This window comes from Anolis carolinensis, chromosome 5 (assembly GCF_035594765.1).
Source record: "Anolis carolinensis isolate JA03-04 chromosome 5, rAnoCar3.1.pri, whole genome shotgun sequence".
NCBI classification, from domain to species: Eukaryota; Metazoa; Chordata; class Lepidosauria; order Squamata; family Dactyloidae; genus Anolis; species Anolis carolinensis.
In genome coordinates this window covers 43,760-59,992 of record NC_085845.1, presented here as the reverse complement: position 1 = coordinate 59,992, position 16,233 = coordinate 43,760, and the positions used below count along the sequence as shown (strand labels likewise).

Here is a 16,233-nt window from a genome sequence, read left to right as displayed (position 1 = left end):
AGGCCAAGGTGTCCCACTTTTATCGGTGATTCCACCATCTTCTATCATTATACCAACAGGCCAGCAAAAAGCAGTTCCCACGCCACGGAACCTGCGCCCACACATCAATAGCAGCCGCAAAGTCACACGCCCTGACGGGCAAACGGCACCGTCCACGTGCGCGGGCAGAGGGCGAGGGGACCATAAGGCGGCCGTCCGGCAGCCACAACGTCGAGTACACTGCCTTTCAAGGTGATGGGACACTGTCCCACTGTCTTTGATGATTCCACCCTCTTCTATTGTTATACCAACAGGCCAGCAAAAAGCAGTTCCCACGAGACGGAACCTGCGCCCACGCATCAAAAGCAGCCGCAAAGGCACACACCCTGACGGGCAAACGGCACCGTCCGCGTGCGAAGGCAGAGGGCGAGGGGACCCAAAGGCGGGCGTTCCGCATCCGCAGCGTCAACCACAGCCTTTCAAGGTGATGGGACACTAGGGTACCAATTTGAGAAATGCTTGCAAAGTCGGAGGTGTCCAACTTTCTTCGGTGATTGCACCCTCTTCTATCGTTATACCAACAAGCCAGCAAAAAGCAGTTCCCACGTCACGGAATCTGCGCCCACACATCAAAAGCAGCCGCAAAGGCACACGCCCTGACGGGCAAACGGCACCGTCCGCATGCGCGGCCAGAGGGCGAGGGGACCCAAAGGCGGGCGTCCCGCGGCCACAACGTTGAGTACACTGCCTTTCAAGGTGATGGGACACTAGACACCAATTTTGAGAAATGCTTGCAAAGGCGGAGGTGTCCCACTGTCTTTGATGATTCCACCCTCTTCTATTGTTATACCAACAGGCCAGCAAAAAGCAGTTCCCACGAGACGGAACCTGCGCCCACACATCGAAAGCAGCCGCAAAGGCACACGCCCTGACTGGCAAACGGCACCGTCCGCGTGCGCGGGCAGAGGGCAAGGGGACCCAAAGGCGGGCGTTCCGCAGTAACAGCGTCAATCACAGCCTTTCAAGGTGATGGCACACTAGGGTTCCATTTTGAGAAATGCTTGCAAAGTCGGAGGTGTCCCACATTCTTCGGTGATTGCACCCTCTTCTATCGTTATACCAACAAGCCAGCAAAAAGCAGTTCCCACGAGACGGAACCTGCGACCACACATCAAAAGCAGCCGCAAAGGCACACGCCCTGACGGGCAAACGGCACCGTCCGCGTGCGCGGCCAGAGGGCGAGGGGACCCAAAGGCGGCCGTTCCGCGGCCACAGCGTAGACCACGGCATATAAAGGAGATGGGACACTAGACAACCATTTGGAGAAATGCTGGCAAAGGCGGAGGTGTCCCACTGTCTTTGATGATTCCACCCTCTTCTATTGTTATACCAACAGGTCAGAAAAAAGCAGTTCCCACGAGACGGAACCTGTGCCCACACATTGAAAGCAGCCGCAAAGGCACACGCCCTGACGGGCAAACGGCACCGTCCGCGTGCGCGGGCAGACGGCGAGGGGACCATAAGGCGGCCGTCCCGCGGCCACTGCGTCGACCACACCCGCTCAAGCCGATGGGACAGTGAAAGATGAAAATTTAGAGAAGTGCTGGCCAAGGTCGAGGTGTAGTAATTCATGCGGCAAAACACATCCTCAAAGGTTCAGATGGACAGTTATCTCTGTAAAGTGAGACTGTGGCGTATTCCTTCACCAAATATGTTTAACCGAAGGATCCACATCAAATATAACACTGTTCTTTCTGTACAGGAACTGCGAGGATCTGGAGAAGACCAAACAGTCATGGCTCATTAGGGAAATATTTTTGGACAAAAAAAAAGGATAGAGAATTGAATGTAATCCGTACTGAACCCTAAGCGGAAGCATTTCCTACCTTGGCTTTTATGGACTAATTTCCCACAGAATATCCTTCTACCTATCCAGAGACAGTATTACAGGAGAAAAAACGTTTTGGAACCTCAGACTACAGAGATGGGCCAAAAATAACTAAATTAAGTTCAACAGGGACAAATGCAAGATACTTCACTTCGGCAGAAAAAATGGAAATCCAAGCTACAGATTTTTGGACGCCTGGCTTGACAGCAGTGTGTGCGAAAAACATCTTGGAGTCCTCGTGGACAACAAGATAAACATGAGCCTACAATGTGATGCGGCAGCTAAACTATCCAATGGGCTTTAGGCCTGCATCAATAGGGTAATAACGTTTAGATCCAGGGCAGTCATGCTCCCCCTCTACTCTGCCTTGGTCAGACCACACCTGGAATACTGTGTCCAATTTTGGGCACCGCAGATGAAGGGAGATGCGGACAAGCTTGAAAGCGTCAAGAGGAGGGCGACTAAAATGAATAAGGGTCTGGAGAACAAGCACTATGAGGAGAGGCTTAAAGAGCTGGGCATGTTTAGCATGCAGAAGAGAAGGCTGATAGGAGACATAATAGCCATGTACAAATATGTGAGGGGAAGTCATAGGGAGGAGGGAGCAAGCTTATTTTCTGCTGCCCTGAAGACAACGACACGGAACAGTGGCTTCAAACTACAGGAAAGGAGATTCCACCAGAACATCAGGAAGAACTTCCTCACTGTGAGGGCTGTTCGGCAGTGGAACTCTCTTCCCCGGACTGTGGTGGAGGCTCCTTCATTGGAAGCTTTTAAGCAGAGGCTGGATGGCCATCTGTCGGGGATGCTTTGAATGCGACTTGCTGCGTCTTAGTTGACGGGGGACTCGATGGCCCATGAGTTCTCTTCCAACTCTACTATTCTATGATTCTATGATTCAATGATTCGGGGAACGGCCCCTAGAGATTGATGTACCCAAAAACGACAGTGGGCAACGGTGTGTGATGATAAAGACGAGAAAGGAAGGGAAGAGAGGAAGGAAAGCATGGTAGGATAGAGGAGAGAGTTGTTGGACAGAGGCCAAAGGGGCAACCCCCCCCCCCCAACAAAATTAGCCAAAGTTACTCTGAAGCAGAGCTGCTTAAAGGAGGAGAACTGTTGTTCTAGGAGGCGTTGGTGTCAAAATCCAAATCGGGGAAATTCAACATGGGAAGGTTGGCCTTCAGGAAGACCAGTTTCTCAACTGTTTGAGGGTCCAGCAAGCTGCGGTGGGGCGTGACTACATCTCCCGCTAGGCTGAAGACCCTTTCGCTCTGCACGCTGGTGGGAGGACAGCTGAGGAACTGGCGGGCTACGTGCGACAGATCCGGCCACATGTGTTCACGTGAAGCCCAATAGGCCAATGGATCACAAGAAATTATCTCAGGAGGCTCCTCAAAGTACCTGTTGACCGAGCATTCGGCCGAGTCTACCTTTTGAGCAGAAGCCAGCAAAGAGGATTCTTCCGAGCAGGCAAGTATGGCCACCGTCTCTGCAAAAAAAGCGTTTCCTGGTCGCGGCTGGAGATCCGTATCCCTACGGCAACCCCCTGCCGGCTCCCCGGGACTATCTGTCTCGCCACTAGCACTAGTGCTGGGGGTGGCAGGCATTTCCGGAAGAGGGGCCGCTGTGCCCGTTTCCTCCACCCTGGCAGCAAAGACCTCCCTCACAAGGTTAACTAGTTGGGCCTTCCATACGGTAAAGTCTTTTGGGCAGACGTTGTACTTTAGCCGTGGATCACACAAGGCCGCCAGCATATGGACCTTGCTGGAAAGAAGTGGCTCTAGGCGTTTCCGTACAGCAAAGGACAACCTCCTCACCACCTCCTGGGCCGGCGGTGTCAGCGGTCCAGCCAGGGAGTCCAGTGTTCGACCGGCCCCAAGCCTTTCTAGGTGCCTCCTTAGCCCCAAGACCATGGGCACTGCCTGGCTAAGAAGGGCTTTTGATTCCGAAAGGGTCTCTGTGGCATGTTTGAATGGCTTTAGTACGTCTACTAGCTGGGAGATGGTGTCCCACTCTTGCTTAGTTGGAACAAGCTTGCTAACAGGCGCAACCAATGTGAGGGAGATGCCGTGTACCGCCTTCTGCTGCTCGACCATGCGTTCGAGCATTTTATAGGTTGAATTCCACCGGGTTGAGACGTCCTGGAGCAGCTTGTGCTGCGGGAGGCCTTCAAGGCTCTGCCTGTCTCTCAGCTGCCGGGCTGCCTTGATGCTCCTGTGGAAGTAGCCCGCAATCTTTCTACAGCGCTCGATCAGCAGGGAGATGTTTGCGGTGCTGGCCGGCTGCTCTTCGGGGCTCTTTAAACCTTCCTTGATGGTATTGTGAAGCAAGTGGGCCATGCAGGTGACATTCAAAAACCCAGCACTTTCAACCGCTTTGATCATATTTTTACCAGCGTCAGTCACCATGAAGCCCCTCATTTCTTCCGGCCTACACCGCATCCACTCCCCCATCATGTTTCCCAGATAGCTGCAGATGGTCTCTGCCTTGTGATCACGATCAACTACCTCCAAAGCGAGGAGTGCCCAACGATGGGATGTATCCATACTGCCTTCCTTCTCCCACCAATGTGCCGTGAGAGAGAGGTAGGAATGGCCTCCTCCCAAGCTTGACCAAATGTCAGAGGTAAAATGGATGTGTCCTCCCATGGCGCTACGCAACATCTGGGAAATGTGTTCCTTACAGCCCTCGTACAATCCGGGAATAACTTTTCTGGAAAAGGTGTGACGGGAGGGGATTTTGTAGCGGGGGCACAGGCGTTTCATAAGGCGGACGAAGCCTTCTTGTTCAACCAGGCGGAAGGGATGGTGATCAAGGGCAATCATCTCTCCCACACTTTGGGTTATCTGCTGGGGTGTGGGTAATGTTTCCCCCGTTCTCTTCCTGGCTAAAGGCATGCCCCAATCCTCCAAGGTGGACTGTGTCTGCCTTCCACCATCTACACCAGGAGAACTTTGTGTGCTAATGCTGCCACTGGAAGGGCTTGCAGCTCCCCCTCCTACCGATATCGAGGGATGGTGCCGCTTCATGTGAGAGCTCAACCCCGAGGTCGCAAGATGTCTCAGGTCTCTGCCTCTGCTGATATTTGCCCCACAGTGTCTACAAACTGCCAAAGTGGCACGCTGAGTGTGGACATGGAAATGGTCCCAAATATATGACCTTGGCCTCCCCACAGCCACTGTGCCGACACCCAGGGAGATAGGAGTCGTGGGCACCCTTTCAGCAGCATGAGAAAGTCTATGATTTGATGGTACTACCTCCTCTACCTCCTCCTCACTGTCAGTAGCGGGTGGAGGGGTGGGGTTATCAAGATCCTCACTATCCACCACCTGTAGTTCCAGGACGGCAACACCTGCATGTTCCATTGATCGTCCACTTGTCTCAGCTCCAACCGACAAATGGCTCCGGGTGGAGGGCTGTGAACTTTCAGCATTCGAACAGCCAGCTTCTTCATCAAGTCCACCCACTCCCATAGTTCGGCGTTCCAGACGGATGGGACCCACCCTAACTTTTTTGGCCCCCCACAGTGTCCGGGCTGTTGCTTGACCACTAGCAGGACTTGCTCCCCCAGACCCGCGTTCAGCTGAACGCTTCATGATAACGGGAGTGTTTTCAGGTGACAGAAGGGAGGAAGGTAAGGTATTGTGTAACTGGGGGGAAAGATTTGTTGTTTCTTGATTGGCAATGTGTTCAGGGTCTATTAACTGCCGCAAAACCTTCTATAACAGTTTTAGTTATTGTTATACGTTTACAAGGGGATACCTGTACTTTCCAGACCCTGATAGGTTACTATAGGAGAAAGAGATGTTATGCAAGCCCTACTTTGGCAAACCCTTTGGCCAAACTTGGCTTTAGATTCACAGTGGGCCTGGCAGAGACAAACAGCCCTGCTTGAGCAGCCTAGCAGGAAAGGAGTCCAAATCAGGCAGGCTCCCTCGTTTCCCAAAAAGGAGGTGTAGTTCTACAAAGGAGTATGGGACGTGCAACCCTTTTGCCAAACTTGGCTTTTGATTCACAGCGTCCCTGGCACAGACAAACAGCCCTGCTTGAGCAGCCTAGGGCCAAATCAGGCTCCCTTGTTTCCCAAAAAGGAGGTGTAGTTCTACAAAGGAGTATGGGACGTGCAACCCTTTTGCCAAACTTGGCTTTTGATTCACAGCGGCCCTGGCACAGACAAACAGCCCTGCTTGAGCAGCCTAGGGCCAAATCAGGCTCCCTTATTTCCCAAAAAGGAGGTGTAGTTCTACAAAGGAGTATGGGACGTGCAACCCTTTTGCCAAACTTGGCTTTTGATTCACAGCGGCCCTGGCACAGACAAACAGCCTTGCTTGAGCAGCCTAGGGCCAAATCAGGCTCCCTTATTTCCCAAAAAGGAGGTGTAGTTCTACAAAGGAGTATGGGACGTGCAACCCTTTTGCCAAACTTGGCTTTTGATTCACAGCGGCCCTGGCACAGACAAACAGCCCTGCTTGAGCAGCCTAGGGCCAAATCAGGCTCCCTTGTTTCCCAAAAAGGAGGTGTAGTTCTACAAAGGAGTATGGGACATGCAACCCTTTTGCCAAACTTGTGTTTTGATTCACAGTGGCCCTGGCACAGACAAACAGCCCTGCTTGAGCAGCCTAGGGCCAAATCAGGCTCCCTTATTTCCCAAAAAGGAGGTGTAGTTCTACAAAGGAGTATGGGACGTGCAACCCTTTTGCCAAACTTGGCTTTTGATTCACAGCATCCCTGGCACAGACAAACAGCCCTGCTTGAGCAGCCTAGGGCCAAATCAGGCTCCCTTATTTCCAAAAACCCTGAAAAAAGAAAGAAGAAAGCCCACCCCGCCCGCAACAGGAAAAATTGCGCAGCAGAAAAATTGCAGGCCGGGTGGGAAAATGGAAAACGCTAATCTCGTGAGGAAAAAAGCCCACAGGCCCTTTGCAAAAAAATAAAAAAGAAACACCCAACAGTTTCCAACCCCACCCCACCCCACCTCACCCACCCAACCTTTTCTCCCGGTCTTCTAATCTGTAGCCTAGCTCTAGCTCAGACAGCCAAGGAAGCTGTGACGCAGCAATCTTGCCTGCCTGCCTGCCTGCCTGCCTGCCCAGAATCTCCCTTCCACCCTCTCCAGATTCCCGGTGCAAATGAGCCACGAGGCTCCGTGCTCGCTCTTTTCATTCAGGACGTACTACCAGCCCCTCCCCCGGGTTAAACATGCTCTCTGATTGGCCACAAGGTGCAAACAACACGCTAGGTTGCCCCAGTGCACTTAAACAAGTTTGGGTGATTTGCAAAAGCTTTTTTTACCAACAAAAAAAACGACGACATAACAAAAAATGGCCAGTCGCGGTTCGAAACCGCGATATCCAGACGTGTGGACAATCAAGGCCGTATATCGCTTCAAATGTAACGAAAGTAACGAATTAATAACGGGTAACGGGGAAATCGAATTATTTGAGCAAGCCTATGGTGAACTCCACCCCCTCCCAAGGTACAGTGTCTTCCAACATGATCCTAGTGGTCAACTGGCCATGCCTGTCACAGTGGTCCAGCCAGCCTTGAGCCAGCCATTCATATGTGCCTTGAGTCATTTTGGGGTGTGGGAAGAAGACCCACCTGCCGACAAGGTCCAGGCCATGTGCCGGGAAGCCCCTGGAGCGGCAGCAGTGGGATGCTGCATTTGCAAAAGCGGGGAACTAGGCTGGCTCGCCATGGCTCCATGTCGCCTTCACCCCAAAGCCCCACAGGGACCTCCCAGTGAGGAGTAGGGACCTTGCTGGTCTTCTGTGGCCTAAATACCTTAAACTGCTTCCGTCTTGTTGTTTCAGAAAAATGGAGAGCAATCCCACTCCTGTTTTCTAGGCGTTGCCTTTATAATAGGACCGGAGGAACAGCAAGGAACTGGTGGCTGGAAAGAGACAATGGGCCCTTCCACACAGCCCTACATCCCAAAATATCAAGGCAGAAAATCCCACAATATCTGCTTTGAACTGGGTCATCTGAGTCCACACTGCCATATATTCCAATTCAAAGCAGATAATGATGGATTTTATTCAGCTGTGTGGAAGGGGCCAATGTGTGTTTTCATTTTTTTCTGTAAGGAGACAAATACAGGAGAAGAAACTTACTTCTTACTTCTGCTGCTGAGTACTTTTGGGATGCCATTTTATCTTATGAGAACGAGTGGTGGATCATCCTGTATTGGATCTGTGGGACCATATAATGCAATGCAACATTAAAATCATACTTAAGGTAAAAGAAAAGTTTTCAAAGAGCATGAACCCAAGATGGGCCATTTATCTGATGCTGCAGCCAAAAGGCCAACATAGTTCTAGGGTGCATCCTCAAGCATTGAAGGAAGTCATCATCCATTTATATTGTTTTGGCCAGATCTTCTCACCCGGAATAACCCTGAGTCCAGTTCTGAATGCCAACATTCAGAAAGGATATTGACTGTATTGCATTGGTGGTTGTTTGATATTATTACTGTTGTATAAACCTTTGTTTTAACTTCTGTTTTATCATCTTCTTGTGTTTTAAACTGTGTATATTGTTAATGTATTTGCGCTGTTACTTTTGTAACATCGTGAGCCGCCCCGAGTCCCCACGGGGAGATGGTGGCAGGGTATAAATAAAGTTTTATTATTTATTATATATTTATATTATATGGACATGTTCCTGGACAACTTGTTTCCCTATTTGGGGTTGGATTTCCCCCAATCCTTCGTCCATTCCATGTTGCTGAGGTTGAAGTTGGCTTTCTTTTTGTGAGAAGACCGAGGCAAAGAAGGCATTAAGCAGTTCTGCCTTTTCCCTGTCCCCTGTCGCCATCACCCCATCTCCTCGCAGAGGCCCTATCGCCTCCTTTTTCTTCCTTTTTCTACCAACGTAAGCAAAAAAGCCTCTTTTTTTTGTTTTTAATGTCCCTGGCAAGCCTGAGCTCAATTTGCACTTTAGCCTTGCGAACCTTTTCCCTACAGGAGTTGGCTATACGTTTGAATTCTTCTTTGGTGATTTCTGCCCTTTTCCACTTCTTGTGCATGTCTCTTTTGAATCTTAGCCCCGTTAGAAGTTCTTTGGACATCCATTCTGGCTTCTTTGCACTTGTCATATTTTTTTTCTTTGTTGGCATTGTTTGCATTTGCGCCTTGAGTATTTCACTTTTTAAAAACTCCCACCCATCCTTAACTCCCTTGTCTTTTAATATTGGCATCCATGGAATGCTGCTCAGTATTTCCTTGCTGATCCTTGCTGAAGAGTTGCTGATCCCCTTGTTGCCTCTTCTACCTTCTGGACCATAAAATTGTCTGCAAGGCAAGTGAGGAATTTGTTGGACTTTGTGCTTTTGGCCAAGTTTGTTTTCCAGTAGATATCAGGATAGTTGAAATCTCCCATGACTACTACATCTCTTCTTTGTGCCTGTTTGGTCAGCTGTTGACAAAAGGCTTCATCAAGTCCTTCATCCTGACTCGGGGGTCTGTAGTAGACATCCACGACAAGATCTTTTTGAGTCCCAGTTCCCTTGATTCTTATCCAGATGCTTTCAAGCTGGTTTCCCGCATTAAAGTCTTGCATTTCTTCTGCAATGTGTTTTTGACATATATGGCTACCCCCCTCCTCTCCCCTTTGTTCTATTTCTGTGAGAGAGGTCATAGCCCTCAATGGCTACATTCCAGTGATGGGAGTCATCCCACCAGGTTTCAGTGATGCCTATGACGTCGTACGTGTGGTGCTGTGCTAAGAGTTGGAGTTCGTCTTGCTTATTTCCCATGCTCTGTGCATTAGTGTAAAGACATGTAAGCCCCTGTGACCTCCCCTTGAGCTGTTTATTTGGGATTATTGTGCTCTCGGTACTTGGCCTTGCTGTGTTTGTGCAGCCCTCCGTTTAGCCTTTTGGCGGTTCTCTGTGGTCGTGGGTAATATAGTGTTTGCCAGGCTGTTGTTCCCCTCCCCCAGTGGATCTAGTTTAAAGTGTGCCTGATGAGGTTTGTGAGTCTGTGCGCAAAAAGATGTTTTCCTAAATATAGATGTTAAACAACAGAGGGGAGAGAATGGCCCCCTGAGGAACCCCACAATGTAGAGGGGACCTTTCAGAGACCAGGCCTCCCCTCTCCACTTGCTGTCCACGGTTGTGAAGAAAGGAGGCTAGCCAATTTAAAGCTGTCCCCCTGACTCCAGCAATAGCAAGGCAGTGGATCAGAAGATTGTGGTCGACTGTGTCAAATGCTGCTGTGAGATCCAATAACACAAGCAGCACCGACCCGCCCTGGTCAAGCTGGCATCGGAGATGATCCGTGATGGAAACCAATACAGTCTCTGTCCCATGCCCCGCACGGAAGACAGACTGGAAAGGATCCAGTCCGGCTGTGTCATCTAGGAACTGCTGCAGTTGCACCGCTATTGCCCTCTCAATCACCTTGCCCAGAAACGAAAGATTCGAAACTGGGCGGTAGCTGGAGGGAACCGAGCGATCTAAATCTGGTTGTTTCAGCAGAGGAGAGACCACTGCCTCTTTTAAGCCCTCTGGAAATACTCCTTGCTCAAGGGAGCTGTTTATTATCTTCAGCAGCGGGTCACGTAATCCCTCCAGGCAGGATTTCACCAACCAAGAGGGACACGGTTTGAGGGAGCAAGTGGTCGGTCTAGCTGCAGCTATGAGCCTATCAAGAGCCTCTGTGTCCAGCAGGATGAACCGGTCAAGGGTGGGTCCAGCGAGTGGCCATGGAGTCTCAAGTTCTCTCACTGTGTCGATTGTGGCAGGGAGGTCCCGGCGTAGTAGGAAGATCTTGTCAGTAACATAGCTCTGAAAAGCCTCAACTGAAAGGGCCTGATAATAATAATAATAATAAAACTTTATTTATACCCCGCCACCATCTCCCCGCGGGGACTCGGGGCGGCTTACATGGGGCAGAGGCCCAAACAACATAAGGACAAAATGTAAGCAACATAATACAAATCACACTATACAAAGATAAAACAGTAATACAATATATCAATTAAAACAAAAATACATGATCATCACTTTTTGGGATGATAGGGACCGTTGTTAAAGATTGAATAATTTTAAACAATTTTGCCGGGCGTGAGCTGGCAGATGCTATCAGAGAGGTGTAATATACTCGCTTTGCTTCAATGATAGCATGTTCATAGGACTCCATGAAAGCCCTGTAAGCTGATCTCGATACTCCGTCTCGGAGTTTTCGCCACACGCTCTCTAGCTGTCTCTTTTCCCGCTTCATTGGTCGAAGTTCCTCGATGAACCAAGGAGACCGGTTTTGGTGGGGTTGGAGAGGGCATCTAGGAGCGATCTCATCGAGTGCATTGGATAGCCTGGTGTTCCATGAGTCCACCTGTGCATCGATCGAGTCGGTGACTGGCTCCAGATCTCTCAGAGCACTCCGGAACCTATTGGGTTCCATAAGTTTCCTTGGGCAAGCCCAGATCGGCTTGGCGCCCTTGTCGGGTGGGTAGGCATGCTCCAGGGCACAGTTATCCGACCATGGAACCTCTATAGTAGAGACTTGGGTCACTTGAATTCCTGCGCTGAAGATCAGATCTAGCGTGTGTCCCGCCTGATGCCTAGGCCCAGTACTACAAAGCGAGAGTCCTAGTGTCTCCATGGTGGACACTAGGTCCGTAGCCGCTAATGAACAAGAGTCCACATCAGCATGGACGTTGAAATCTCCCAAGACAATGTGTCTGGGGAACCTTAGGGACCACTCTGACACCGTCTCGAGCAGCTGGGGTAGGCTGTCTGCTGGTGCACTGGGCGCATGGTACACCAGCAGTTTAGCCTGCAGAAGTGGAGGCTGAGAGAGAGGAGACATGATGAGGGCCAGGGATCAAGAGGTGAGGGAGAGGAAGTCCAAGGGAGGAGGGAGAAGGTTTGTTTCCTGATGTCCTGGAGACTAGGACACAGTGGAACAATGGTTTCAAAGTGGAGGAAGGAAAGAAGATTCCACCTGAACATGAGCAAGAACTTCCTGACTGAGAGAGAGAGCTGATCAGCAGCGGAATTCTCTCTCTGCCCTGGAGGGAGTGTGGTGGAGGTTCCTTCTTTAGAAGCTTTGAAGCAAAGACTGGGTGGCCATCTGTCAGAGAGGATTTGAATGCGATTTTCCTGCTTCTTGGCAGAATGGGGTTGGACTCGATGTCCCACCAGGTCTCTTCCAACTTTATGATTCTATGATTCTGTGAAAATGCAGGAAGCAAGACTACGATGCTATGGCCAAGAGAACGATGCTATGGGAAGAGAACCAACATCAGTAGCACAAACAGCACTACATTTGGAGATTGCAGGACAACGACCACATGGACAGCCAAAGAAAAGATGGATGGACACCATCAACAAAGACATGTGTGCTGACAACCTAAAACCTGAGGATGCCCAAAACCAAACCGTTTGGAAACGACAGTCACAATGCTAACCCCTCAATGGGAAAACAGCTTAGAAAGAAGAAGATGTGTTGTCGAAGGCTTTCATGGCCGGGATCACAGGGTTGTTGTATGTCTTTCGGGCTGTGTGGCCATGTTCCAGAAGTATTCTCTCCTGACGTTTCGCCCACATCTATGCCATTGGATCGCCGACTTACAACCTGGCAAAATTCTGGCTACACAGCTACAAACCCACATTGGGCTCACTGCACACTATATCAAGGACTCAACACACTTTATAGAAAAGATCAGCAACCTCAGTCTAAGCACCAAGGACATCCTGATCAGCTTCGATGTGGTGTCCCTATTTACCAAGGTCCCAGTAGCTGACACCCTCACACTAATCAAACAAAACCTCCCAGAAGACATCACAGCCATGTTTCACCATTGCCTCACCACTAGCTACTTTCAGTGGGACACTGGATTCTATGAACAGAAGGATGGAGTGGCCATGGGGAGCCCTCTCAGCCCAGTAGTAGCAAATTTCTATATGGAATACTTTGAAAAACAGGCCCTAGAAACAGCACCAAAAAGCCAACTGTTTGGTTCAGATATGTAGATGACACCTTCACGATTTGGAGCCATGGAGAGCAAGAACTCAGCAAGTGCCTGGACCACCTTAACAGCATCCACCCAAACATCCAATTCACCATGGAAAACGAAAAGGAAGGAAAACTGCCATTTCTAGATGTTCTGGTCATCCGCAAACCCAATCAACAACAGGGCCACACAGTTTACAGAAAACCTACGCACACAGATAGATACCTTCATAAAAACTCCAACCATCACCCAAGTCAAAAAAGGAGCACAATCAAAGCCCTGACAGACCGTGCACAAAGAATCTGAGAACCTCACCTCCTCCAAGGTGAACTCAACCACCTCAACTGGGCTCTACAGGCCAATGGAGACTCCACCACAGACATCAGAAGAGCTGCAAGGCCAAGAACAAGCCAGGAGAGTCAAGACAAAGATCCACCCAGAGGAAAGGTGTTCTTACCATACATCAAGGGAACCACTGACCGCATAGGCAAACTGATGAAGAAGCACAACCTACAAACTATCTACAGACCCACAAAGAAAATCCAGCAAATGCTACGGTCAGCGAAGGACAAGAGGGATCCTCTCTCCTCTGCAGGAGTCTACCGTATCCCATGCAGCTGTGGACAAGTATACATAGGGACCCCCAAACGCAGCATTGCCCAAACAAGAGTCAAAGAACATGAAAGATACTGCAGACTAATTCAACCAGAGAAATCAGCCATAGCAGAGCACTTGATGAACCAGCCTGGACACAGTATATTATTTGAGAACACAGAAATGCTGCACCATTCCAACAACTATCATGTCAGACTACACAGAGAAGCCATTGAAATCCACAAGCATGTGGACAACTTTAACAGAAAGGAAGAAACCATGAAAATGAACAAAATCTGGCTACCAGTATTAAAAAAACTCTAAAATCAAAACAGTGGATGGGAACCAACACTCTGAGCACAGCTAATGACTAACAAAGGATGCCCCCAGGCAAGAGACAAAAAACCTTTCCAATGCTAATTAGGGTGATTAACTGAAACATTAATGCTGGCTTCCCAGTGACAAAGGATTCTTGCCACACCCTGGACTCTACACAGATATATATATTATTTCCTTTCCTTACTTAGTTTATCCATACCTCACAACCTCTGAGGATGCCTGCCATAGATGTGGGCGAAACGTCAGGAGAGAATACTTCTGGAACATGGCCACACAGCCCGAAAGACATACAACAACCCAAAGAAGAAGATGTTGATGATTATGATAATAATCTATACACACAATAAAAGAGAAAATACATATGTGTGTATGTGGCAGGGTGTCCACTTTGACAGACAAGCTCCTGTCTCCACAAATAGCTATAGTTCCTACAACTCAGGAGACCTTCCCTCCAACAGCATTGCAGGTTATAGTGAGCACCATGAACATGCCCAAGAGCACTGCCAAGGTCCTCCACAAATACCATCCTGCCCACCACCCAAGTGAAGGCTTTCAGACAGGGACAATTTCCTCCTAGATTTTCTGTTTTTCCTCCACCACAGTCACCACAGTGTTTTTGACTCTCTCCATTTGTGTGGAATTTGCATGACCCCACCCACTGCCTCTCCCTTAACCCTTTTCTACTCTTTTCTATGATGCACAGCAAACAGAGCAGAATTGATCAGCAACTGAATATACTGGAGGGGCTTGGGAAACTGACTCAACATTATGGAAGTTGTAGTTCACCCTGCATCAAGACAGAGCACTGTGACCCCCACCGGCAATTGACCTGGACCAAATTTGGCAAACAGAACCCCCATGACAAACAGAACATACTGGATAAATTTGGGGGAATTGACCTTGATTTATAGGAGTTGTAGCTCACATCCAGAGAGCACTGTGAACCCAAGAACAATGAATCTGGACCAAACTTGGCATGCATACCGGATATGCCCAAATTTGAATACTGGTGGGTTTTGGGGAGAATTACCCTTGACATTTGGGAGTTGTAGGTACTGGGATTTAAAGTTCACCTGCAATCAAAGAGCACTGTGAACCTCACCAAAGATGGACCTGGACCTAACTTGGCACACAGAACCCCCATGACCAACAAAAAATACTGGAGGGCTTTGGAGGAGATTCACCTTGATTTGGGGGAGTTGTAGTTCACCTACATCCAGAGAGCACTGTGACCAGACCCGTAGACAGGATTTTGATTCGGGGGGGGGGGGGGGGGCTAGAATTTTGGTATCGGGGGGGGGGGGGGGAGAGAGGCTGAATCTGAGTGAGAGAGGATCTACCCTAGCAAACCTTATGTATCGTTATCCCAATACCCCCATGCATATGGGATATATTGAGCATGGTGATCAGATCATGATATGAATAAACATAACAGTTTAAATAATAAATGTAAGGCCTTCTTGCGGACCACCCTGAGAATTTGGGGGGGGGGGGGCTGAAGCCTCTCAAGTGCTCCCCCCCCCCCACCCCCTGGGTACATGCCTGCCTGTGACCATCACCAATGATGGATCTGGACTAAACTTGGCACACAAAACCCCCATGACCAACTGAACCTACTGGAGGGAATTGAGGGGGACTGACCCACCATGGTGGGAGCTGTAGTTCATCCTGTAGCCAGAGAGCACACTGAACTCCACCAATGATGCATCTAGAGCAAACTTGCCCAACATGATAAACTTTAACTGCTGATGGAGTTTCAGGGGGGTTGCCTGGCATAATGTCAGTTGTAGTTTGCTTACAACCTTATGTATTTTGTTAAATAAAAACATGACTTTTTGAAATAACCTGGACAATGGTGGGTACCCAAGCTAGTAATAATAATAATAGTCACAGCAAATTCTTCATACACCGTGTTAGCACAACAGATGTCCTAAATCATTTTTATCTGTGAGCTCATTATCCCCATGAGACCAATGCTACACTTCCAGATGCAGAGGCCCCCTGAAGCCTTGGCAATCCTGTCTCAAAAATATAATATTGGCTTTCCAAATGGAAGATCTAAGCTTCTGACCTTCTGGAAGATCTAAGCTTCCATCCATTAAAAGCTGGCAGATTTAGGTCAATTCATGTATGGCTGAGGAAATGGCCACAGATTACATATGATCCCACTGTAAAGGGCAGATTCAAACAAACCCTATTGTCCTACCTGGGTTGCCCTGTGTTGAGACCATGAAATCTCAATGGATGTGTCTCCTGCTTTCCTCACCTCCTCCCTCCCTCTTCAGACTCTTTCCTTCGACAGCTGCCTCTGCCTTTTCCTGTGATGTAAACCATTCCAGAATCCCTCCCAGGCCACTTCTGCTCTTTCCTGATTGGGTGCTTGATTTGCCCAATCAGCATTGAAAATGGGAGCCATGCTGCTTGGTTTTGATTGGCAAAAGAAGAAATGGGACCCAGGAGCAAGGCATTTT

The 16,233-nt window shown here is 49.2% G+C and overlaps 1 protein-coding gene across 5 annotated transcripts in view; it reads right to left on the bottom strand.

Annotated features, from left to right (window-relative positions):
• LOC103280903 (CD209 antigen) overlaps nt 1-16,233 on the bottom strand; it is a 57,621-nt gene extending 41,388 nt beyond the window's left edge. Inside the window, exons 1-2 of one of the 5 annotated variants that reach the window (XM_062981725.1) lie at nt 15,969-16,232; nt 7,984-8,062 (exon numbers count right to left, since the gene is read on the bottom strand). In XM_062981725.1, coding sequence (XP_062837795.1) covers nt 7,984-8,020 — 37 coding nt within the window. In that variant the 5' untranslated portion in view covers nt 8,021-8,062; nt 15,969-16,232. Of the gene's footprint in view, nt 1-7,983; nt 8,063-15,968 lie in introns of all 5 variants that reach the window. The other 4 variants (XM_062981727.1, XM_062981726.1, XM_062981728.1 and 1 more) reach the window with 4 other exon arrangements.